Source organism: Myotis nattereri, assembly GCF_964212035.1.
Source record: "Myotis nattereri genome assembly, chromosome: 5".
NCBI lineage: Eukaryota > Metazoa > Chordata > Mammalia > Chiroptera > Vespertilionidae > Myotis > Myotis nattereri.
The window spans coordinates 13,020,583-13,046,202 of NC_138080.1; the positions used below are offsets into that span (position 1 = coordinate 13,020,583).

General features: G+C 43.9%; 1 protein-coding gene across 1 annotated transcript in view; it reads right to left on the bottom strand.

Annotated features, from left to right (window-relative positions):
* DOCK5 (dedicator of cytokinesis 5) overlaps nt 1–25,620 on the bottom strand; it is a gene marked incomplete at its 5' end in the record, with an annotated part of 172,525 nt that overhangs the window by 80,293 nt on the left and 66,612 nt on the right. The window contains 9 exons of the mRNA XM_081091307.1: nt 791–974; nt 2,166–2,269; nt 4,043–4,115; nt 5,347–5,445; nt 6,955–7,079; nt 13,166–13,291; nt 15,737–15,879; nt 19,770–19,842; nt 22,920–23,049. Coding sequence (XP_080947433.1) covers nt 791–974; nt 2,166–2,269; nt 4,043–4,115; nt 5,347–5,445; nt 6,955–7,079; nt 13,166–13,291; nt 15,737–15,879; nt 19,770–19,842; nt 22,920–23,049 — 1,057 coding nt within the window. The remainder of the gene's footprint in view (nt 1–790; nt 975–2,165; nt 2,270–4,042; nt 4,116–5,346; nt 5,446–6,954; nt 7,080–13,165; nt 13,292–15,736; nt 15,880–19,769; nt 19,843–22,919; nt 23,050–25,620) is intronic.

Sequence of the window (25,620 nt, forward strand, 5' to 3'; positions counted from 1 at the left end):
CTCACCAAAACTTAAGCCAGAAAAAAGGCAAAACTATGGAGACAATATAAAGATCTAGGCCAAGACCGATTCTATTTCTCTGCCAGTGTCCTCCCCTTATTTACCAACATCCCTTGTTACATTTATTACACAGGACACATTATCAGAGCTCTTTGCTCCCTTCAAGGAAAGAAACATAAGACTTTCCAATTTTATATAAATTAAATTTTTAATTTTCTTTGTGCAGAATAGGACCTTATTTTAAGCCATTCTTTGAAAACAGTTCATAATTTAAAGTGGCTTTTTCCAAAGGATGTGTTCATGTCAGTACATAACCTACAAAATGGCAAATGATTAAATCAGTTATAAAGATCTGTAGCATGATGAATGCCAATTTACAGTAACTGTCACCAGACTTGTATGCCAAGGCCTAAAGGTTGCTGCAACAGAAGTCAGCACTAACCTGACTCTCCCATTTGCTCAGACTTCGTTTACTAAACACTGTCATAAATCCAGAAAAGAAACCTCACCGGGTCCTGGTAATGAATACATTTAGAGGCTTGAAAGTATTAAAAAATGCACAAATGCTTTTTATCCTGTTTGAAAGATGGACAACAAGACCCCAGAAGGAGCTTTAGCTATCGGTTCAGGATCTCTCGTCCCTGGCCATCTCCTGAAGAGCAGAAAACCCAGCCCAAGTTCCCAGCACCCACGTCCGAAGACGTGGCCCACTTGGTCCAGCCAGAGCCTAGCGGGAGGCCCCAGGAGGCCTAAGCAGAGCGCGCTTGGGGCCCCTCCATCCCACACCTACCGTTCTGCGTGAGCTTCGTGGAGCAGATGAGGGTGGCGATCTGGAAACTGTCTTTGGTGCTCTCCTTGGTGGGGGCAAAGCTGGTCTGGGTTTTGGATGCTTGCAGCTCTTTTTCTTCCATCTCTGCCTTGGTCCCAGGCAGGGTCAGGTAGAACTTAGCGTCTTCCATTTTCTTGTTGTCTCCCTGGAAAGGCAGCATGTCAGGAAGATCAAAGGAGGGACACAGCCTCTACACGCCAATGAAGATGGTGCCTTTCCGGCATGAGAAATGAGGTTTCATCAAATTAAACCAGGTCCCTTCCAACTCCGAGAACTGCAGCAATACCCAGGGCGGGAGCCCAGGCTCAAACTGAATAAACACGGAGTAAATTGTGAGCTAGACTAAGAATAGCCTAGGGGTCTGCTATAAGTAGATAAATAAATAATAAAGAATAAGGTTGGAATTTATTATCTGGAACATCTAAATGGTCACAATTATGCATCATTGGGTTGACTGGGGTCACTGGGAAGAAACAGCTTGCCCTGCCTTCCCAAACTATCTATGAACTAATTATAGCTATTAAGAAAAATACAGATCAGGCGGGTACATCTCAAAAAAGCTGCCAACCCCATGATACTGTTGTATGGACGAGATCTTCCGGCATCTACTTTCCACTCTAAAATCTCAGTAGATGCGATAGCTCTGCAGCAGTTAGTAGACAACACTGTCAGGGAAGGAAACGATGCCGTTAGCAGAGAAGTGGTGCCTGGCTCCCGCTGATATGACAAACACATCCTACCACACTCCAACCACGCCCAACAGTGCCCTGTCTACACGCCACACAGGGTGACGCAAAGGCAAGCAGGCGGCCACGAGCGCCACGTGCAGGAGAGGGAGACTAATACTGAACTCACTCCTTCCAGAAAGCGGAGGGGAGACCACGCAGCCAGGGGGATGTAGCCTTCGGGATGCTAGACTTAAAGGGGCAAACACATGCAGCTCTAGAGAAGTTTTGTTTTTTAATCCTCACTGGATGAGTGAGGATATGTTTTCCATTGACTCTAGAGAGAGTGGAAGGGAGCAGGGAAGAGAGGGAGGGAGAGAGAAACAGATGTGACAGAGACACAGTGATTGGTTGCCTCTCAACGCACCCTGACCCAGGGGTGGGGATCGGACCTGCAACCCAGGTACATGCCCTTGACAGGGCTGACAGGGAATTGAACTGGAGAACCTCCAGTGCGCGGGCCGGGATGCTCTAACCATTGGTCCATGCTGGCCAGGACTAGAGAAGTTTTTGACATTTATAGGTATAAGTCTGAAAGGAACCTTCGGAGCCAATTTCAGAGGGAGTAAACATTTCCTCAGTGATTTTCTGAGGCTCATTCTGTGCACCACCTTATAAACCACCAGATCGTGCCTCCCGTCCTGCAGGGTGGTGCCGTCTGCCTTCATCAGCTTCACGAAGGCCACCCCGAATGCTCGCTCCGATCGATCTCTGGCTGAAAAGACAGAAACAGCGAGTCTGAGCAGTGCAGAGAGGTGGTCAGGAAGCGATGGCTATGACGTCCGGCTTCACATTTTGCTCTGGGGTGTGACGTTCAATCATGCCGTAAGGAGCACAGTTCAGCAAGTTACAATCATACAGTGTGTGTCACAGGCTTCTCAAAGGAAGTATTTCCCACACAGAAATCTTCTGGTACCTCCACTATGCTCCTCTCCCTACGTTTACAAATGACTGAGGCCAGCAACCCCTAGATGATCTACATCAGAAATGTGGGTGTGGACACCGACTCCGCCCCATGTCATCTCCATGTACTGAATACCCTGGGGCCTGTGCCATTCTTCTCCATCCCCTCTGTTCCCGCTAAGTTCAGGCCACCCCACCTCTTCCCTCTATTTCTACAATGTTTATCCATTCTCCTTTTGATGACCATCTGGGCTATGTCCAACATGATAATATTATTAATAAAGCTTCTTTAAACATGTACCAAACGTGTACCCACCGCCATAACACACCCTTTAATGGCTCCTTCATACAGGGCTCAAAAGAACCTTCACCTTTCGTGATCTGGCTCCAGCCCACCTGGCAAGATTGTCAACCCAGGCTCTACCACTTCCTGGCAGTGTGCATTTGACCAAGGACTTAACCCCTCTGTGCTCAGTTTCCTTATACGTAAGTGTGGATTAAAGGAGTATGCATTTTATCAGATTATTGTGGGTATAAACAAGGTGGTGTGGAAATGGAGCTTCACTGAGTGTCTGGTACAAACTAAGGCTGGATAAATGCTCTGCATAGAGCCGTACGAAATTGCTAATATTTGCCATTGACCCACAAAGTGCCATTTCATGTCATTCAACCTGAAATTATGATTGCTCCCCCTGCTCCCGTTCGGCTCTACTGAGCTCACTCTGGTTTCCAGGCACTTTTCTGCACTGTCACTCTCTGTTGAGCTAACTTCTAGTCCCCTTCAGACCTCACCTAAGCTGCAGGAAATCTCATGCATGAATCCCCTAATGGGCGAGGTGCCGGGCTCCATGTTCCCCACAACTCTGTGCTGCTGTGGCCGTATTCCCGCTCTGAACGTAGTCTCCCCTTCTCTTGCTCAGCTTCCTAACCTGCTCACCGAGGCCCTTCCGAGCAGTGGCCGTGCCCCATCTGCTGGGACACACCCAGGGCCTGGTCTGCAGTCTGGTACATAGATGGCTCGAATACATCCAGTTTGAAATAAAAAACTGCATTTTTATGTGCTAAATGAGAACAAGATACTTGCAGAAATTTTGTGATTAATCTGAAAACAATCATTTTTCTTCTCTGTTCACACTTAAGGGCAGCCTTTACATTTATCCGTAATCAAAGACTTGAAATGAGAAAAGTGGTCATTTGGGGAGACAACAGGTTAAACAGTTTCATATTAAATAGTTTTCTTGCTGCAGGACTTTTCAGCAACACACAGTGTGACTGTTTCAGAGAGAGGTAAGTTATAGCATTTCCTATTCCTGTGGACTATGAAACCCTTTTTGTCATAGAGTATCTACTAGCATCTTACACAATTTTAGTGCTCACTGAACACATTTGGGGGAAATTCTGATACAAAATAATAACAGATCTTAGAAGCCCAAGAAAATTCTTTTTTTTTTTTCTTCTGATATCCAAGCACCAATGAGTTCTGAAATGAAGGTGCCAAGTATCTTGTTCTCCAGGCCCACGCATGCACGCCAAGAAAGAACATGTCTGTTTCACACGGAGATGTCCCAGACCTCCTGGTACTCACATTCCTGCGACGATCGGTGTCGGAAGGTAAACCGTATATGGCAGCGAGTAACCTCTTCGATAGCAATGGATACCTGTATAATAGGAAGGAATCAATAGCTTACACACATATATATTACTTTGTTCTCAGAGCTCGTTTTACGGAGTCAGGCTTAGTTTTAGAGTCTTGTCCCAGCACTAATTCCTATAAACTGAGATTTGGCGGGAGGTTTCATTCAAAGGAGATTTAGCTATTTTCAAGCCAAAAGACTCTCGGGAGAAGATCCTCTTTGCTGTCTATGGAAGATCCTGAGAACGGAGATGATCCACTTTTCTACTGTCTTCTTGTTTGAAACAGGAAATACTTCAGAGGGAAAAATCAGCACTTTGAGGTTCACACAGGACCTTTCAGATTGCAAGGTGTATATATGGTAATAATTCGGGCCTATAACAGAAGGAAAAGAGATATACTGGGGACGAGGAAGAATTTACTGCTCATATGAAGATGGGAGGCAGGAAAAACAGAAGTATGAGTCAATGAAAAGAGCAGAGAACTTGTGCGAACGGTTAAATAAATCCTGGCACGATTTCCGATGGAGTACTATACAAGTATTGAAAAATACATTTCTGAGTAACTTTAATGTTTGGAGATAAAGTAGTTTTTAAAAGCACAGTATAAATTTACATAAATAGCACAACTGAAAACATAACTGAAGTGTATGAAATTGTGGGAAACAGTTACTCCTGAATGGAGATATGAACACAAATGTGTATTTCCTGAGCTTCCTGTGCAGCTCGGAACACGTGGGCAATCAGAAAGCGCGCTGAGCAGCTGCAGGGCCTGGGAATCGAGCCTCTTCTGCGAGTCCCGGGCACCGAGTCAGAAGGGCCTTACAGCACGGAATGTTTCAGTCGCAGGGCTACTGAGAGGCTCACAGAAGATGACTGATCGGAAAAGCACGTTGGAATTTGTAATACACGTATTTAAACTGAAAAGAGGCCCAGAAAACTTGGTTAGAGGCCAAGAAGCAAATAAAGTTAGGCAACTGCTGGCAGACTGGGAAAGTTCCCATTTGGGTTTGGACCATCTTGGCAGCCTATTGTGTCATTACAACAGTCTCTCTATTCAAATTTCTACACATTAACGAAGGAGAATGTCATTCAAGAAATCTGACTCTTACACAGAATTGTAATGATCAGTTCACTTCTTATTGCACACCACAGGCGACCCATCTGAAACTTCCAGATAAGGTGGGGACGATTTGTAGGTAAAAGGAAGAAAGGAATGTGAACCAGGTTTAATTATGATAGGCGTTCCATTCTCACCTTGACAGTCTCATACCAACAGGGCTGTTTGACTTGGTAATAGACCACTGATTTGTACTCCGAAATGCCTTCGTATCCAGCGCCGGGGTGAAGGGCTTTCTTTAGATGGAGAGAAAAAGTTAGGAGATAATGTCACTAGAACAATAAAAGAACCCCGCACAACACTCACGAGCCCTCCGCGTGGCCAGTGCAGGCCTGACCACCAGCACCCACAAGCTGACTCCATTTGGGGATGAAGAGTAGAGTTAGAATGAGTTTCTACAACCCTACCTGAGGGTCTAAATGTGGTTCTCACTAAGGGACCCAGCACCGTCCTCACACTCCTCTAGCCACACCACTGATTTCCCTCCCCCACCCCAGACATACACTCTCTTTTCTTCCCTCTCCTTCCCGGGAGCAGAGGCCCGTGAGCTGGCCAGCAGCTGTGAGCACATGCAGGCGCACGGCTGCGAGGGCCCGTGGACTCTGCTCTGAGGACCAGGTTTGTAGGAACAGCACGTTCACTGAAACTCAGGGCTGTCTCTTCCTACTCATGAACCTCTCAGCTCAGGAGACCAGGCTTCAGTGGGGCACTGCCCAGCTGGTCAGCAAAGCCGTGAAATGACCGACTCGGAGAAGATGTGTACTTGAGCTCATGGGCTAAGGGGCTCTACCGACAGCACAAATAAACCACCCCCACCGCATGGCCCACAGCATTCTGCTTGTTCCGTGACAGAGACCACTGAGTCACTCAGTGGACTGTCTCCTTCAAAGACTCTAACATCCAGGGGAGGGGCCGGACTGGGTGTCTCGCTGACCCTCAGGTGCCTGTGCAGCGAGGCACACGGGGAGCGGAGGGAGCTGGCAGTTCGAGTCTTGGATTCCAAAGCAGGTAACTAAGGCTCAGACAGAGGAGCCAGATGCCAGCTGCGACAAAGAAGCCTCCTGCCTATCTCCTCTCCCGTGTCTTCTCCATTCGGGCAGTCGGAACTCTGGTCGGAGAGCCAGGATACCTGGATCCATTCCCAGCTCCACCACTCACTCCTGTGTTTTCCTGAGAAAATACTTATTCTTTCTGGGCTGCAGTTTCCTGATACTGAAACTAACAGCCCATTGTAGCTGCCCTCTAACCATGACCTCTGAGCACCAGGCTTCCAGCTGGAAGCTCCCTCATGGGTGTGTCTCCTGCTCTCCACTCGCCTGGGGAGGGAAAGTGGCTCTCAGCACCTCCTGGGCACACGCCCCTGCGCTCAAGCCCCAGGGGAACTTGGCCTGGAAGGGGCTGCACAGTTTGGAAATGATAAAGAGCCTCTGCGTGTACATGAGCTCGGTAGTGGCTTGCGATGTTTCTGAGCCCAGGAGAAATGTTAAAATAAGAGTCTCAGTGGTTTTCTGACTAAAGCCGGTCAAGGCTAATCACAAATTTAACAGGTTTCATATTTTTTCCTTATGAAAAACCAAATGCACCCTAATGTGGAGAACAATCAACTCCAGGCCAGAAGGCCCTGGTTGTTGTAAAGAAGTGGGGAAAGGGGACATCTGTAATACTTTCAACAATAAAGATAAATTAAAAAAAAAAAAAAGAGGAAGAAATGTGCCATGGCAGAGCATTTCCGGGCAGGTGCGTACCTCCAAGGTATTTCCCTCCTCGTCACACACAGACATGGTCACCTCCACGTTCTTTGGCGTCTTCTTCTTCCCTTTGTCAAACTCCCCATGGATCAGGGTGACATAAATATCATTCCGAACATCTCCTGTAACAGGACAACCGTCCTGTGAATGGTGCTGAGAGAATCACTTTTAAGTTTTCCGACAGACAAACTCCAAGTAAACTAGGAATGGCCAGGTCTGACTCTACAGTGAGCTGCTCATACCGCACTTTTTCCACGTATTGTTCTCTTCCCATTACCTCATTCTACCTCTCCACACATGCCCAACTGTCTCTGAAGTGTGGTTTTTAAAGAATGAACTCTTTTCAATAGCAGTTTTTATCCTATTTAATAATTGCTGTCTAATAAAGTACACAATGTATTTTATTGGCTTATAGTGTCATGTGTTTTAAATTATGCCTTTGAGAGTGTGGTATTTTATTTTTTTATTTTATGTATATAGATTGATTGATTTCAGAGAGGAAGGCAGAGGGAGAGAGAGGTAGAAACATCAATGATGAGAGAGAATCATTGATTGGCTGCCTCCCACAAGCTCCCCCACTGGGGACTGAGCCTGCAACCCAGGCATGTGCCCTTGGCCAGAATCGAACCAGGGACCCTTCAGTCTGCAGGTCGACACTCTATCCACTGAGCCAAATCGGCTAGGGCGAGAGTGTGGTATTTTAATGCATCTGAAATAATGAAAGCTAATATTTATCAAGTGCTTACTATGTACTAGGCACTGCTCAAAGTATCTTATACTGCCCTAGCTGGTTTGGCGCTGTGGATAAAGTGTTGGCCCAAAGACTGAAGGGTCCCGGGTTTGATTCCAGGCTCGATCCCTGGCCCTAATCGGGCACGGGCATGAGGCAAGCAATTGATGTTTCTCTCTCTCTGTCTCTCCCTCTCCCTTCTAAAAGTCAATGGGAAAATATCCTCAGGAAAGGATTAACAAAAATAAATAAATAAATAAATAAATAAATAAATAAAGTGTCTTATATGCAATAATTTATTTAATGCACATAACAACCTGATGAGGTAGACACTATTTCTGCAAGCCTATCAAATATTTTGTTTATGTGAATCAGCTTAATTGTTTTTACTGATATCAGAATAATTTCTGCTTGTCATATTTTTGGTTAACTAGCACAAAAATTTTTAAATGAATTAATTAGTAAAATGTAGCCCTTCTCCCCACAATGAAGACAAAATTTAAATGTTATTGAGACACAGAAATGGAACCTGGAATGCATGAAAGGTAAGCCTAGTTCCTAGGTGGAAAGACAGTACTATAAAAATAACTCCAATATCTGTATTACATAAACTGCCTCCCAGGGTAAAAATAAAATCTTGGAGGACTACAAGAAAATCGAGGTGCATATTTACACACATCATTTTCATCGCTTATCTGACTGGAAAAAAAGTTAAGATATTGCTAACAACTGGTGACGGTAAAGAAAAAGGGGTTTATTTATATATTACAGTTTGAAATCTTAAGGACATATTCTTTGTCAGTAGAGAAGTTGACAGTTTGTGTCAAAAACCTTAACTGACACAGCAACTTCACTGGTAATATTTATTTTAAAGTATTAAAAATGTGGGCCTTGCCCTGGTCGGTTGCTCAGTGATTAGAGCATCTGCCCACGAACTGAACTGTCTGGGGTTCGATTTTAGTCAAGGCCTAGTCCCAGCCCCGGTTGGGAGGCAACCAATCGATGTGTCTCTCTTACATCTATGTTTCTCTCTCTCTGTCTCTCCCTTTCCCTTCCACTCTCCCTAAAAATATCAATGGGAAAAATATCCTCAGATGAGGATTAACAAAAAAAAAAATGTGAGTCATGATTATCCATAAGGATATTCATTGTGATATTGTTCATGAAAGTGAGCACTTGGAAAGTCCCTCAGTTTCCAACAATAAAGCAGCTGGCAGAATAAACGATGGTAATCAGATAAGATAATATTCGTTTAAAGCACTGATTGAGCACCTACCTACTCTGTACTAAGCACTGTACCGAGTGTGGGAGATGACGGGGAGACATGCACGAGCCTCACTCTCAAGCAGCTCATTATCAGATAATCACACGATGAAATGCATCACCATAAATCAGGGAACAGGCCAGGCTCCGTGCAGCATAACCCTAAGTTCCAACCTTGTCGGGAGCCTAGGGGCATCTCCCTTTGAGCTGATATTAGAGGGATGAGAGTGAGAGAGAGCAACAGCAGCATGTGCAAACGCCCAGAGGTAGCCGACCTATAATGAAGTGTTCCCAGTGGGAGATAGGGTCTGGTGTGAGATAAGGCTACAGGGACAGGCAGGAGGCATGTTTCCTTAAGCTTGCAGGCCAAGCTAAGAATCTGTGCCTTCATCCTAAATATAAACAGAAGTCATCAAAATGTTTTCAGCATGGGAGGAGGGGACAAAATTAGGTGGGTTTTCATAAAAGCTAACTGATGCTGCAGCGTGGAGAAGAGGAAATGAAGTGAGAGCAAGCAGAAACAGAGAAACCAGTTAGGAAGGTCATGGCCAGGGAAGAGATGATAGTGGCTACTGCTCAGGCAGTGGCAATGGAGACAGAGAGAAGGCTCTGGCTTTTTTTTTTTTTTTAATTTTTTATTGATTTCAGAAAAGGAGGGAGAGGGAGAGAGAGATAGAAACATTAACGATGAGAGAGAATCATTGATCGGCTGCCTGCACGCCCCACACTGGGGATTGAGCCTGCAACCCAGGCATGTGACCTGACCAATCATTGAACCAGTGAACTCCTGGTTCATATAGTTCAACGCTCCACCACTGAGCCATGGAGGCTGGGCAAGGTTGTGGACTTAACAGGCCTTTTAAAGGTAAAACTGGCAGGTCTTGCCCAGGAATTTTGAGTGAGATGTAAAGGAAAGGGAGGGGTCGAGAGTGACTTTCAGACCTCTTATTTGTGCACCTGGCTGGAGAGGGGGGCCACTCTCTGTTGATAAAACTCAACAAAAGATGCACAGGGTTACAAGTCCCAACTGGGAACTCGGAGCAAGAACTAAGCAACTAAAGAGAGGAGATTAGCCCTGTCAGGGAACAGTATCTAGTAGGGTCCTGAGGCAGAAAGTAGTTGGATCGATGGTGACTGAGCTCAAGGGAGTGGCCCTGGGGTGACAGAGATGGATTTTGAGGCAACTAACACACAAAGGCCAAGTGAGTAGGAGAGAGCACCTAGGGAGAGAAAGCAGATGAGAAGCAAAGGAGGCCTGTTACAGGCTGAATTGTGTCCCCCTAAATTCTTGTGTTGAGGTCTCAGCCCTCAGTACCTCAAGATTTGACCATATTTGGAGACAGGCCCTTTATTTATTTATTCATTCATTCATTTATTTATTTTTTAGAATATATTTTATTGATTTTTTACAGAGAGGGAGGGAGAGGGATAGAGAATTAGAAACATCGATGAGAGAGAAACATCGATCAGCTGCCTCCTGCACACCTCCTACTGGGGATGTGTCCGCAACCAAGGTACATGCCCTTGACTGGAATTGAACCTGGGAACTTTCATCTGCAGGCTGACGCCCTATCCACTGAGCCAAACCGGTTAGGGCTGGAGACAGGCCCTTTAAAAGGTAAGATGAAATGAGGTCACGTGTTGGGCCCTAATCCAACAATGTCTTCTTGGTGTCCTTACAAGAAGACATTAGGGCACAGACACACAGACAAAGGGGTGACCATGTGAGGACACAGGGAGAAGGTGGCCACGTGTGAGCCACGGAGAGAGGCCTCAAAGGAAACCAAACCTGCTGACACTTTCATCCTGGACTTCCAGCCTCCAGAACTGTGAGGAAATAAACTTCTGTGGCTTAAGCCACCCAGTCCGTGGTACTTTGCTATGGCAGCCCTAGCAAGCTAATACAGGGCATAAGGGCCAAATACTGAGCAGAGCTGACATCTAAAAGTGAGCAGAAGATGACAAGGTGGCAAGACTCCCAGCAGAGGCCTCGGGAGAAAGAGAAGAGGTGGTTCACCAATGAGGAAGGGAAAGTATTTCAAGAAGGAGTGACCAAGTGTCACATGCTGCAGAAATACCAGACACAACCATGTTAAAAAATATACTCTGGCCTAGTGACTGCAATCTTTGGTGACTCTAGTGACAGCCACGCTGGAGTGGCCAGAGGGTATGAAAGCAGAGAGAGAGTATAATCACTTCCAGAAATCTAGCTGGAAGAGGCGAGCAGACAGGCAGAGCGCCCTTGCTGAGGGGAGGTAGGGTAGAGCAAGGGGCCTGTTTAAATGGGGATGAGAGGAAGCTCCAAGGTGAGGGACGTAGGTCTACCTCTATAGTTCTCATCACCAGACTCACCGGGGGAGCAACAAATTATCACAGCTCATTAATTTCACAAACGGGAAATAAGACCTTGGGTTACTTTAAAAGAAGCTGAATTTTTATGGACTAGATAAGAGCTTGGTTTTCTAGAATTTTTCTAATATGCCAAAGATTATTTACTTATACATTCTATCTACCTATAAAATAAATTTCAAATATTCATATTTTAATATGTTTATAACCATACACTTTACTCAATCTTTATATAATAAAGTGGTATTTTATGTAAAGTTCCTTGAGGGAATCATTTCCTTTTACTAACATGAAGATTAAGAAATTAAATAGGCCCTGGCCAGTGTTCTCAGTGGTTAGAGCAGCGGTTCTCAACCTGTGTGTCACGACCCCTTTGGCGGTCGAATGACCCTTTCACAGGGGTCGCCTAAGACCATCCTGCATATCAGATATTTACATGACGATTCATAAAAGTAGCAACATTACAGTTATGAAGTAGCAACGAAAATAATTTTATGGTTGGGTCAAAACATGAGGAACTGTATTTAAAGGGCCAGAAGGTTGAGAACCATTGGGTTAGAGCAGGGGTGGGCAAACTTTTTTACTCGAGGGCCACAATGGGTTCTTAAACTGGACCAGAGGGCCGGAACAAAAGCGTGGATGGAGTGTTTGTGTGAACTAATATAAATTCAAAGTAAACATCATTACATAAAAGGGTACAGTCTTTTTTTTTCAATAGTTTTATTCATTTCAAATGGACCGGATCCGGCCCGCGGGCCGTAGTTTGCCCACGGCTGGGTTAGAGCATTGGCCCACATACTGAAGATTCATGGGTTCGAGTCCTGCCCAGGGCACATACCTGGGTTGCAGGTTTGATTCCTAGTCCCAGTTGGGGCATGTGCAGGAGGCAACCAATCGATGTCTCTCTCACATTGATGTTTCTCTCTCTCTCTCCTTCCCTCCCATCTCTCTTCCACTCTTTCTAAATATCAGTGGAAAAAAATATCCTTGGGTAAGGATTAACAAAAAAAAAAGAAATTAAATGGGTTAAATCAGTGAATACAACAAAACACATATGCAGATCACAACATGCGGTGGCAAATCAGATGGAACTAAAGTAAGAAACTGCGGAATATTTACGTTCTGTCACCACAAGTACGGGGACTGCCAATAACACAGCCGGAGCTGGAGCAAATGACGCAGCCGGTCCAGCTGAGACTTGAGCTGCAGCTCCTCGCTGCAGCTTCCCAGCAAGGAGCCCAGATGCTGGTGATGCCACCGTGAGGAAAGGTACTTGCAATTAAACAGATTATTCTCGGGGCAGAGAACTGTGCCATTTTGTTCAACTTAACGATGGTCTAGGGAAGCATTTCAGACGGGCTTGTGTAGAACATACAAGGAAGAGAGAACGAACCAAAAATTTGAGTGACATTCAGAAGCTTTATGTTGGCCTTGCACACTGGGTAGCCTTTTTTTTAAAAAAATCTTCACCCAAGGATATTTTTCCCATTGGCTTCTAGAGAGGGTGGAAGGGAGAGAGGAGGGGGAAGAGAGAAACACTGACATGAGAGAGACACATCCACTGGTTGCCTCCCACATGTGCCCCTACGGGGGCTGGGGAACTTGCAACGGAGGTACATACTCTTGACTGGAATTGAACCTGAGTCTTTTTAGTCCACAGGCCGACGCTCTGACCACTGACAAACTGGGTAGCTTTTTAAGGTACTGCATGCAACTCTGTTTGTATCTCCCTCTGTCTTGATACCACTGACTGCAGATAACTAAATCGATAGATCTGTATTGTTTCAACTGTGCTGTTAGAAGTAACTACTTCATGGAAGGAATTCCTAGAGGAAGCAGAGCAGGTGACTCAAGCAAAATGTTTACCTGGAAGTATTATTTCAGGAAAGCCCATTTTCCGGGCGATTGCTGTTGATCTATCCACCAAGTGTGAAAAATTCTTCTGAACTTGCGGGAGGTCACCTGGCAATAGCTTCAAGGACACCCAAAGTCCTTTAAAGAAATAAAAGATGAACTTTCAGTTCTCTGTATGATCTCTATAATAAACACACACCCACACTGAGAAAATATGTTGTAATGATATAGAGATACAGTGTTATTGGATAAAAATTTTCCCCCAGTTAACTTATAACTTTAATGACACTCCATTAAGGCTTCTTGAGAATTTGACAGAGAAGTGAACAGATGTTTACTTTGAAGGAGGAAAAAGAGTGAAGCTAGATACCAAAATGCTGTAAAGCTCTAGTAATACATGATATTAGTGGTAAAAAAGTTATGTGAATCCATGTAAACTATGAGGTTAAGTACTATAATATACTAGAGGCCCAGTGCATGACATTCATGCACTGGTGGGCGAGTGCAGGAGCGGGGAGTCCCTTAGCCTGGCCTGAACCCTCTCCCAGTCCGGGAGCCCTCGGGGGATGTCTGACTGACAGCTTAGGCCCGCTTTCTAAGCTTGCAGTCGGACATCCTTAGCGCTACTGCAGAGGCAGGAAAGGCTCCTACCATAGCCGCTGCGCTCACCATCTGTGAGCCTGGCTTCTGGCTGAGCAGTGTTCCCCCTGTGGGAGCGCACTGACCACCAGGGGGCAGCTCCTGTGTTCAGTGTTTGTCCCCTGGTGGTCAGTGCATGTCATAGCAACTGGTCGTTCCACTGTTTGGTCAATTTGCATATTAGGCTTTTATTATACAGGATAGCAAAAGAGGCACAAATCATGGAAAAAAACACAATTTCGTAAATGTGCTGCTACATAGAACAGAATCTATCTAATTTCTCACCTCACATTTTGATTAAAATAAATTCTTAAAATGAAAAAAGATAGGAAATTAAAAGGAAAAATAAAGGTAGTTACTACATCTCTTAGAATGAACCATTTTTTCAAGTAGAGAAAACAAATGAAATCATAGAAGCAAAAGAATTATCTATATAAATGGAAAGTTTTGATATTCATAAAAATAAAATGTATACTATAACGTGGTGAAATACTTATAAATACTAAGGAATTTATACTACTCATTAGAAGAAAAAACTTTAAGATCTTTACAAATTAAGACATGAACAGACAATTCACAGGGAAATACAAGAAGTTTATAACTATTTGGCAAACTGAAAATTGAAAAATATGTGTCCTAAGTAAGATTATCTTTATTATATAAAGTGCTATGAAGGAAAACTTTAGAAAATTCACAAATACACATGAAGAGTAGTTTTTGTTTTTATTTAAGAGACGTATATGGAAGTCTACTTTTTACCTTCGAAACAGGGAAAATTTTTAAGTATCAGCTGGCAAAGTGGGCAAGATGGTAGTTAGTGCCTGCTGGTAGAAGCCTATAGCTATGTTTCCAGGTTTAAGCTTGTTGCCATCATTTGACCCAGAAATCCTACTTTTGGAGGAGGCAGTCCTGAATACGGAAAAAGCTAATGTATAAAGATAGTCATAGTAGAGTTATTTAAACTTATAATGGTGACAAATTAGAGAACACTTAAGTTCTACCTAGATTTCATTTTCTGAAATCCAAGTAATGGAATAACATGCAGCCACAAAAAATATCTGTGAAGAGCATAAAAACATTTGAATAGTGTTTGATTTGTTAAGCAGCAAAAAATGACCTTTTTCCAGTTTTGTTAAAATAAGTTATCTATACAGAACAATTTATTTAGTATAAGGGTTTTTTACTTTAACAAATTATATGTTAAGGTTAGAAGTTCCAAAACAATAGAAATATAGTTATTTGTTTTAATTTTTTAACATTTCCTCACATGTCTTTCTCACTCAGGATAAAGGATAATTGTTAATACAGGGGAAACTAAATATGCTGAAAACAATGTGTCTTCTGATTGCCTACACTTTGGAAGACAGTTATAGGGTGGGTTAAAAAAATTACTCAATCTTCAAAACTATCCAAAAACCATCACCATCTTGGTATTTAAATTTAAAATTTTAACTACTTTCCCTTATTATTTTGAATTTAAAATGCAGTTTCAATAAGCAGAATTTCTCTTGGTTAAAACAATGTCAACAGAACATATGAAGTACTAAAAACAACTAAAAACATTTTGCTAGACAGCCAATTATTTTAAATTAATACATACTGCTTTGGTCTCCTTGCTCTCAATTTTAGGAAATGTAATGGGGTAAACATATTCAGAGAGTGGGACATAGTTATCCTCTAAATTCTCTGTCCGTGCATTTACCTAGAGTCAAGGACTGCAGGGTAGACAAAAGTGAGGAAGGAGTCATGGGATAAAAATTTGTTCCATAGAATTTACAAAATGGAGCTGTGATCGGTCATTCTGGGTGCTCTTCAGTATTAAATGCCTTCAGCAGGAAGCGGAGGTGGGCAGCCCCCAGAGGAAGGCAGTGAAAGGGCGGGCGTCCCAGGCCAGGCTCTGAATGCCCGCCCCCGCCCCTCCCAGCGGAGCACACAGGCGTGTACCTTGTCCTTTGTGGTTCACTTCCTTCGCTGCTATCACTTTATTCAGGACTGAAGTGAGTGGCTCATTTTCCCCGATCACCTGGGATGTTATCAGGGGCGACATGATTAGCTGCCTCTGCCGGATATAGGTTTCCATGGCGATTCTGGGAAGGGCAGAAGTGAGAGGTAAGTAAAAAGGAGGACGTTTCTGTAGCACTAAACACAGCTAAGTAGGAGACTATCTTTTCTTATTTTTCCACTGGGTGCCTGGCGTAGACACCAAATTCATCTTGCAAATGATTTGGGGCAAAGAATAAACACACCCAAGAACAAACAAAATGGCCAAGTATGAACAAGTAAAATGGAAGGCAATTCATGAGAGGGAGAGGCTGCTGAATGGCTCTGAAGAAGGACCGGGAAGGGGCAGGAGACCAGGCCTCCGGTTCTGGTCGACTTGGCAGCGAGCCCCTCTGCCTCCCCCGGGGCCTCAGTGCCCTCTTCTATAAGGAGGGAGACGGGCCTGGTCATGCGCCCCGAAGGCCCCATCTAGTGCCAACACTCAACGTCCAAGAGCAGTACGTGTGCAGCCTTCGGGGCGCATTCTTGGACTCCCGTGACGACACTGTATGTAGGGTTGCAGCAGCGCAGGCACCAGGGAACAAGCTTCATGTCAGTGGTCGCATCAGCCTGAGGCTCGGGCAGGCGATCAAAGAACCTAACACAGCCCCACCCCGCTGACAGCCCAGCGCTATCAGCAGCTACACATCGCCGGGTGCAGCACAATGCTCCCCAGTCTTCTAGGCCGTGGTTTGTCCTCTTGTCCACTCTGCAGGCCAGCTTTCCCTGCGGGGTTCAGATCCGTATGCTGACAATATGGGGAACACTGCGACATGTCGCTGAAAGTGGGCTTGCTGTCACCCGAGTTGCTTTCAACAACTTGCACTCTCTTAGGTGGACGGGCAGGTGCACATATAAAACTCTCTTATAAAATACTGTACTGTTGTGGGTAAGTTATAAAAGCAAATGCCATAAATCTTAGGAGCTAAATGCCACAGGCTGCAATTTGCATCGTGAAAGCTTTACAGTGGCTGTTGGCCGCACAATGAGTGATAGTCAAATTAGGGCTGGTCACCTCTGAGACGCAAAGCATGCATTATGACACGGTGGGGACAATCTCAGGCGCACTGTTTCACCATGCCTGCTACACGGGAGCTGGTGCAGAAATTCAGAGGGAGGCACACACCACAGAAAGAAACCCCTCCCAGGGGAAGCCAATATAGAGAAGTAACTACAGCGATGGCGAACCTATGACACGCGAACTCATTTTTTTGGTTGATTTTTCTTTGTTAAATGGCATTTAAATATATAAAATAAATATCAAAAATATAAGTCTTTGTTCTACTATGGTTGCAAATATCAAAAATTTCTGTATGTGACAAGGCACCAGAGTTAAGTTAGGGTTTTTCAAAATGCTGACATGCCCAGCTCAAAAGGTTCGCCATCACTGACCTATGAGATAACTGACTTTCATATCCAGAATGCCGCACCTATGTTAGATATATTTATAATATTACATATGAAGCAGAATTACTTTCATATCCATAAATGCCGCCCCTTTTATTTACACACACATATATAACATACTATGTCACATTATATATTTCATATAACTTTCACAGTCATAAACGCTGCTCCTATTATGCATATAACTAATAACAATGTATACTAATACATGTATAATAAGAACATTCATGGATAGAAAGTTATTTTTACATGAATATATTTTTATATATTTAATATAGTAATGTTACTATATTTTATATTTAAGCATATCTATTCTATATATCTTATTTAATATTTACTGATTATATAAGAATATATTAACATATTTAATACACGTAATATAATGTATTAATATATTTTAATATATTGTATTAATACATGAAATAGGTTATATCTATTTAATATATTTAAATATATGTAGATAATGCCGAAACCGGTTTGGCTCAGTGGATAGAGCGTCGGCCTGCGGACTGAGGGGTCCCAGGTTCGATTCCGGTCAAGGGCATGTACCTGGGTTGCGGGCACATCCCCAGTGGGAGATGTGAAGGAGGCAGCTGATCGATGTTTCTCTCTCATTGATGTTTCTAACTTTCTATCTCTCTCCCTTCCTCTCTGTGAAAAAATCAATAAAATATATTTAAATAAATAAATAAATAAATAAATAAATGTAGATAATTATATTAGGAGCAGCATTCATGAGTTTGCAAGTTATCTCATAATTTAAATTAGCACTAAGCTACATATAATATCTACCTCACTATGTTTCTGGTGGATCAGTATAAAGGTTGTATGAAACTAGATAAATGCATATATAAAAGTAATGTTTCCTTACACCCACCCAACACTTGGTATCTTATATATTTTTTAAATTTAGTCAAGCCAAAAACTAAACCTCATTGTATAATTTGCATTTCATTTATTCTCAATGAATTTATAGGCCATTTCTTGTGTGCTTTTGTGTATGTCCTTATATCCTTAAGAACCTCTATTCATTCTTCATCTATTAAAAATACTCCATACACATTACAAAGATTTGTTAATTTTTTTCTATGTATAAGTTGTTTAAAATTTTTGTGTGGCTAAACCTGTCAATTTTCTTTTCTAGTTAAATCTTTGTGTGCGACTCAAAGGCCTCCCATAAATCATTATTATCTAAAACTCAACATTTTAATTTTTAGGCTCTTACATGTGTGTTTCATCATCAGGATTGACACCAGTGTAAGTTGTGAGACAAGGTTCTAATTTATGTTTCTTAAATGGCTAGCTAATTTTCTCATTTTTTGCGTAGTTTGTCTTTCTCCACTGATTTATTATTATTATCCCAAAACAATTTTAAAATAAGATGATCATATTATTTTATTTATTTATTGTCTACATATATCTATATGTTTTACATATGTCTCCTTTTTCCCCAATTGACCCCTGCACCCTCTTGCCCCAAGCCATTCCCACCCCGGGCAAGCCCACACCGCCCCAGTGTCCATTGGTTATGCTAATATGCATGCATACAAGTCCTTTGGTTGCTCTCTAACCCCCTCTCCCCTGCCATTTGCCTATGGATCTATTCTTGTTCATCAAATTATGTTGATCTCATATTATTTATTACTAATAAAATATGTTATATAAATATCCTTTGACTAGTTTGTAGAATTCTCTATTTGTCATGTCGATCTGCTGTGACAGCTACAAGCTTAAATAATCACCTTCTGTCACTGACACAACTAAGCTGTTGGGAGTCAGTCCCAGCAATGCCCCCGCCTCGCCTAAGCCACCACTGTGCACGGGGTGGGCAGAGCATGGCTGCAGGGGCCAGGCCTAGCGCCCACACAGGTGCTTCCTCAGAGGTGCGGGGACTGAGACTTGCTCCCCAGCGGCCCACATGGGCTCCGGCTCGAGCTCAGTATGGGGGCCGACTCTAGTAAAGCTCTTCAGGGAACGGCTGCATGTCCTCCGGCTGGCCTTCCCCCCCCCCCTCTGCAGGAACTACAGAGCAGGGAGCCTTCACTCTCACACCTCCCGAACCTCGCTACTCCAGGTGTGGTCCCTGACTAGCAGCATGAGCATCACCTGGACGCCTGTTAGATGAAATGAGACATTCTGCATTCTAACAAGGTCCCAGGTGGCTCGCCTGCATGTGCCCGTTGAGAAGCCTGCGCTGTCCTACCTGATTCCTTGTCTTCCATGACACCTGTTCCAGGGGACACATACAGCTATCTTGGGCATTTCTGACACTTAAGGCACCATTCTCTGGTTTGTAGTACAGACACAGATTTTTCCCTTATATTCCTTCAGTCATTTCGGTAGATTCAGAAAAGTTCCGTTTACGCTCTGCAATTGGAGTCCAGTGTACCTGGTAAAGGACTTCGAATGAAGTCTTCTGCCAGCTCCTCTCTGACAACATTCCTTCTCTAAGCAAATGGTTCTGCATTAACACTATTCAAAGTGCTAATCCAAGTCCCAAGTCGCCAGGGGCAAATGCCCAAGTACTTACTGTTGGAAGGGAATAAAATGCTGCTTTTCTTCATCATCCACCTTCCCACGTATGATGTCGGTGATATCCATCACTAGGAAGAAGATAAACTTAATTAAAGACACTAATTACTTTAGGCCTCACTGGGTTCCTATGGAGAACTAAGAGTATCAGCAGCTTAGGACACTGGGGGAGGAAGAGGCCACATCAGAGACATCGATTTCTTTGCCAACAAGGATTCCCAGTGTGCCAGCCCAGCAAAGAGCAATGAGAGGAGCTGCCCCCTGCAGGGGCTCAGATTTCCTGATAACCCTGCCAACTAGTCCCTTTTCAAAGTTCTACAAGACCCAGTCGCTAAATTCTTGAGAAATTGGACACCCTGATGGCTTGTGAGTGAGCCTGCATTCAAAGGCCCAGAGAACACACATTTTGGGCACAAGTGACAACAGAAGAAGAGGCCTGGCAGGGACACGCAGGGCTTTAGTGGTCAGCTGTCCCTGACTTACCATCTTCTCACCTGATTCACATTTGAACAAAGAGAAGCCAGAATGCCAACCCAGGCCTGGAGGATGCCAGAGCGGCCTGCTTTTCCATGGGAAAGAAGCGCAATAAATAAAGAACTGCTCTAAGTCTCCTGAATAGTATTATCTTACGTGTACAGACACTGTGAGCTCTCCTGTAAGAGACGAGAAACTGAGCACAGCCCAGGTAAGGAACTTGCCCTAGGTCAGCAGTTTTAAGCATAGAAGCCAGGGTCTGAGCCAAAGGTGATTACAGGCCAAATCACCGAACCTAACAATCCCTCGCTGTTTACAGTAGTACATGGGCCGTTCTCCAGCTGCTGAAATCCGGCAGGGCCCATGGCAAGAGGCAGGGCATGGCATCCCTCTGCTGTCAGCCTTCAATGGAACCCTGCAAAACTGTACAGATAACACACCAAACCTGCAACACTTATATTTGACACCCCCTCCCACCCCTCCAAATAAAAATAGGCAGTTCGTTTGTCTTTGCCACATCTAGTTACTCCTAAGCTCTGCTGATGCTCGGAATCAAGGGTCAGAGCAAGGAAATCTCTCCTTTCCCATCACACCCCATGCCCCGCACGCACACACACACACACACACACACACACCCTGATACAGAAAAGCCACCAAACATCCTGCTTGATGTTCTTCCAATTTCTTTGGCTCACTCTGAATGACAACGACGCCTACTATGCCTTAACTCCTTAGGCACAGTTCTCAACCTGTGGGTCGCGACCCCTTTGGGGGGAACGACCCTTTCACAGGGGTCGCCTAAGACCATCGGAAAACACATATATAATTACATATTGTTTTTGTGATTAATCACTATGCTTTAGTTATGTTCAATTTGTAACAATGAAATTGGGGGTCACCACAACATGAGGAACTGTATTAAAGGGTCGAGGCATTAGGAAGGTTGAGAATCACTGCCTTAGAGCAATAGATGGTCATGTAGATGGCTAACCAATGCTGGGCCAGCCTTTTGCCTTTTCTGAGATTTCACTTAAATTCTCTATCAGGAGGTGATGCTGTGCCCTCTGGTCACAGACTGCCAGCCCTTGAGCAGCAGCTGGAGGGCAGGACTATTCCAGGGATATAGACATACAGTTCCTCAGGGTACAGAGGCCGCCTCATTACTCACACAACCCCGATAACATGGGGTTTCTGGGCCCTTGTTCCAGGAGCAAAATTATGACATTTCACTGATGGCTTTCCAAACTACCTAGTGACAAAATTTCAACATAAGACTGAAAATATGTTTTCTCAATTTAACAAACTACAGAGGAAAGGAAGGGCCTCTTGGAAGGTTGTAGGGTTTGATTTAAGCCAGGGATCCTCTCTGAAAGCAGTTACAAACAGTGTTGCCTTTGAAGAGTAAATTCCCTAGACCCGTGGTCGGCAAACCGCGGCTCGCGAGCCACATGCGGCTCTTTGGCCCCTTGAGTGTGGCTCTTCCACAAAATACCACGTGCGGGCGCACGTACAGTGTGATTGAAACTTCGTGGCCCATGCGCAGAAGTCGGTATTTTGTGGAAGAGCCGGTATTTTCTGGAAGAGCCACACTCAAGGGGAAAGAGCCGCATGTGGCTTGCGAACTGCAGTTTACCGAGCCGCAGTTTGCCGACCACTGCCCTAGACAGTCACTTTCCAGGGACAATTTACTGGACTAAAATCAGTAATGAACGTGTGGCCGTAGGCAGGGAGGATATTCGAAGGCATGACGGAGGGCTTGCTGCGTGCAGGACACTGCTGGCACAGGACAATGCTCAACCACCAGAGCCACCCCGGCCAGGGCCAACTTAAGTGGGCAGTTCTGTGGCATGAAGTCCATTCAGATGGTTGTGCCATCACCACCATCCACCTCCACAATGTGTCATCCTTCCAAACTGAAACTCTGTCTCCATTAAACACTAACTCCCCGGGGAGATCCTGTCCTCCCTCAGCCCCTGGTAACTACCATTCTACTTCCTGTGTCTATTAATTTAACCATTCTATGCATACTTCATGTAAGTAGAATCATATTGTAGAATCATTTATCTTTTTATGACCAGCTTATTTCACTTGATATAATATCTTAATGGATCATCCAAGTTGTAGCAGGTGTCAGAATTTCCTTATTTCCTTCTTTCCTTTTAAGGCTGAATATAGTCCATTGTATGGACATACCACATTTTGTTTATCCCGTTCATCCATCGCTGGGCACCTGGATTGCTTCCACCTTTTGGCTATTGTGAATAATGCTGCAGTGAGCATGGGATGTACAATTATTTCCATGAGACCCTGATTTTAATTCTTTCGGGTATACAACCACAAGAGGGATTGCTGGATTAGAAGCCCTATGTTTAATTTTTTTTAAAAAATATGTCTTTATTGATTTCAGAGAGGAAGCGAGAGGGAAAGAGGGATAGAAACATCAATGATAAGAGAGAATCATTGACTGGCTGCCTCCTGCAAGCCTCCTACTGGGGATCAAGCCTACAACCCGGGCATGTGCCCCGACTGGGAACTGAACCTCGGCCTCCTGGTTCATGGGTTGATGCTCAACCACTGAGGCATACCAGCCAGGCTGTGTTTAATTTTGGGGGGCCTCCCACACTGTGTTCACAGGGGCTGCACATTCTACATTCGTGTCTGGGTCTTCCCATACCTGCTACCCCAAAGGGTCTCCGCAGTCCACAGGTGTGCTTTTTTGCCTCCTTCAGCTCCATGCGGCCCACCCGGACGATCTGGCACACGAGGCTGATGCGGGGCCGGATGAGGTCGGTGCTGCTGAGGTCCTAGAGAAGCAGAGCGTCACAGGGGCCACACCACGTCACCTGTCACCTTCGTTCCTCTTTTTATTTTTTAAAATATATTTTTATTATTGGTAGTATTATAGGTATCTTCTATTATCTCCTCCTTTCCTCCCCTCCTCCCAGCCCCTACCCACCCACCACCTTCAGAATGCTGAAAGATCAAAATGCTTGCTCTCTTCTCCCTATGTGCCCAAGAAAAATGACTGTTTTTCAGAAAAATGACTATTCAACAGCGGAAAGACATTTATTCCCCAGTTCCTACTTCAAATTTATAAATCGGATTCTATTTAATCTAAAGTCCCTGGTCCATTCATTCAAGCAGGGTATTCAAAATCAGGACACTTGTCAGGGCTACTTTATATATTGCCAAGATATATCTGAGTACAGGATACATTTCCGTGTCTAACGAGATTAAAACATGTGTGGTACTGACATTTATTGGGTACCCACACATGCTGGTTCCTTTCATCTTCCAAACAAGCCTGCAAGGCAATTATAACACAGAAATTTACATGCAGCGCTTTTCGTAACCGTTCATTTGCTTTCGGAGGCTTCACTGAGAGCTCCTGGGTGTATGTTGATTGATAAGTGATGTGTAGGTGAAATATCTGTTTCTTTGTAGCTCATGTTCTACACTTGTTTGTATTCTTTTTCTTTTTAATCTTCACTGGATTTTTTTTTTAAAAAAATTCATTTTAGAGAGACAGGAATGGGGGAGAGAGAGAGAAACATCAATGTGAGAGTAAAACATTAATCGGTTGCCTCCCATGCACGCCCTGATCTGGGATTGAACCTGCAACCTAGGTATGTGTCCTGACCAGAAATCGAACTCAAAGCCTTTTCTTGGTGTATGGGATGATGCTCCAACCAAATGAACCACCAGTCAGGGCTACACTGGTTTGTATTCTTAAGGATGGGTGAGAAACCCATGAATGAACTCTCATATCTCATTCATTTTAGCACCAAACAGAATTGAATTGCATCCCAAATTCTTTTCATGAAACAGCTATCCAAGGCCTTTTTACTGAATCAAGAATTACTTTTTAAACAATCACTCCAAATCCATCCTCTGTAATTTACTTAAACCTCCAACATAGGAATAGAAATACAGAACAATGATAATATCAACCTTGAATTTCTACTCTTGGTTTTGTAAGGCTTCTGTTAAGAGAGAGATAATGGCTCCAGGCGACTCGTTAGATAAATTGTAGCATGTTCATATTATTTAAGAATATGCAAAAACTGATAAGGTTTTTGAAGAAGGCTTTATGACCCAGGAAATGATCACTACATTCTTTTAAGTCAGGGGTCCTCAAACTACGGCCCGCGGGCCACATGCAAATACAAATATTGTATTTGTTCCCGTTTTGTTTTTTTACTTCAAAATAAGATATGTGCAGTGTGCACAGGAATTTGTTCATAGTTTTTTTTCAAACTATAGTCCGGCCCTCCAACGGTCTGAGGGACAGTGAACTGGCCCCCTGTTTAAAAAGTTTGAGGACCCCTGCTTTAAGTGAAAGAGCTGGACATGAAATGTATATATAAGAAGGTCCTCGCTGGTGGGAGGGATGGGGGAGAGAGACGAATTGCACCTATGCAGAACTGATTAGAAGATGGACCAAAGATTCAATAATGCTTTTTAAAATCTTCACCCAAGGATACGTTTCCATTGATTTTTAGAGAGAGGAAGGGAGAGGGAGAAAGAGAGAAACATCTATTGGTTGCCTCAACCAAGGATGGAACCTGAAACCTGTGTATGTGTCCTGATGGGGAATAGAAGCCGAGGCCTTTCTGTGTGCAGGGCAACACTCTAACCAACTGAGCTACACCAGCCGGGGCCCAATACTTTTTGAAATGTGTTTTCTTTTTTAATGTACACAGTGACTGATAAATGCCTTCTGATTTTAGGGAAAAAACTCCCAGATCTCAGAAATAAGGAAATACTCTATGTGTTGGGGGCAGGTTTTGGGAAGAATTAGTTCTAAGTGCTTCTTTATCTACCTTTACCAGGTGGTGAAGATAAAGATGGGTCAGTGCAGAGATAGGCATCAAACCATGCCTGTCTTAGGGATGGGATGTTAATAGAAGAAATGAATAATAATGAGAAATGAATGGATGAATGAATGGACAAGCCCATATGGGACCACTGCTCCTTCCCATCACTTCATTTGGCGCTCTACCTTAGACTCTGCTTTCCTTGCCATAGAGTGGTGAGAAGGCGTGGAGATAAAACAGGGGTGTGGCTTAAGGAAAAAAAGGGGGGAAAGGAAGGGCGTATCGCCTTTAGGCCCAATGGCTGCTGGGGAAACCTGTCTTCTCAGTCTTTCCAGAGCAGGAGGCAGCAGCTCTAAGGTATTTCGAGCATTGAAGTCATAACAAAGTGAGAGAATCCCGAGAAAGTTCTTGGCGCAAGTGCAATAGAGTCACCATGCCCAAGCTACAGCCCAAAAAATTTCCTTGTCTTGATGCATATATAGCATTACTTCTCTTACCTTGAAAGGAGGAGGAAAAGGGAAGGCCATTCAAATATATGCAAACAAGAAAGTCCCATCT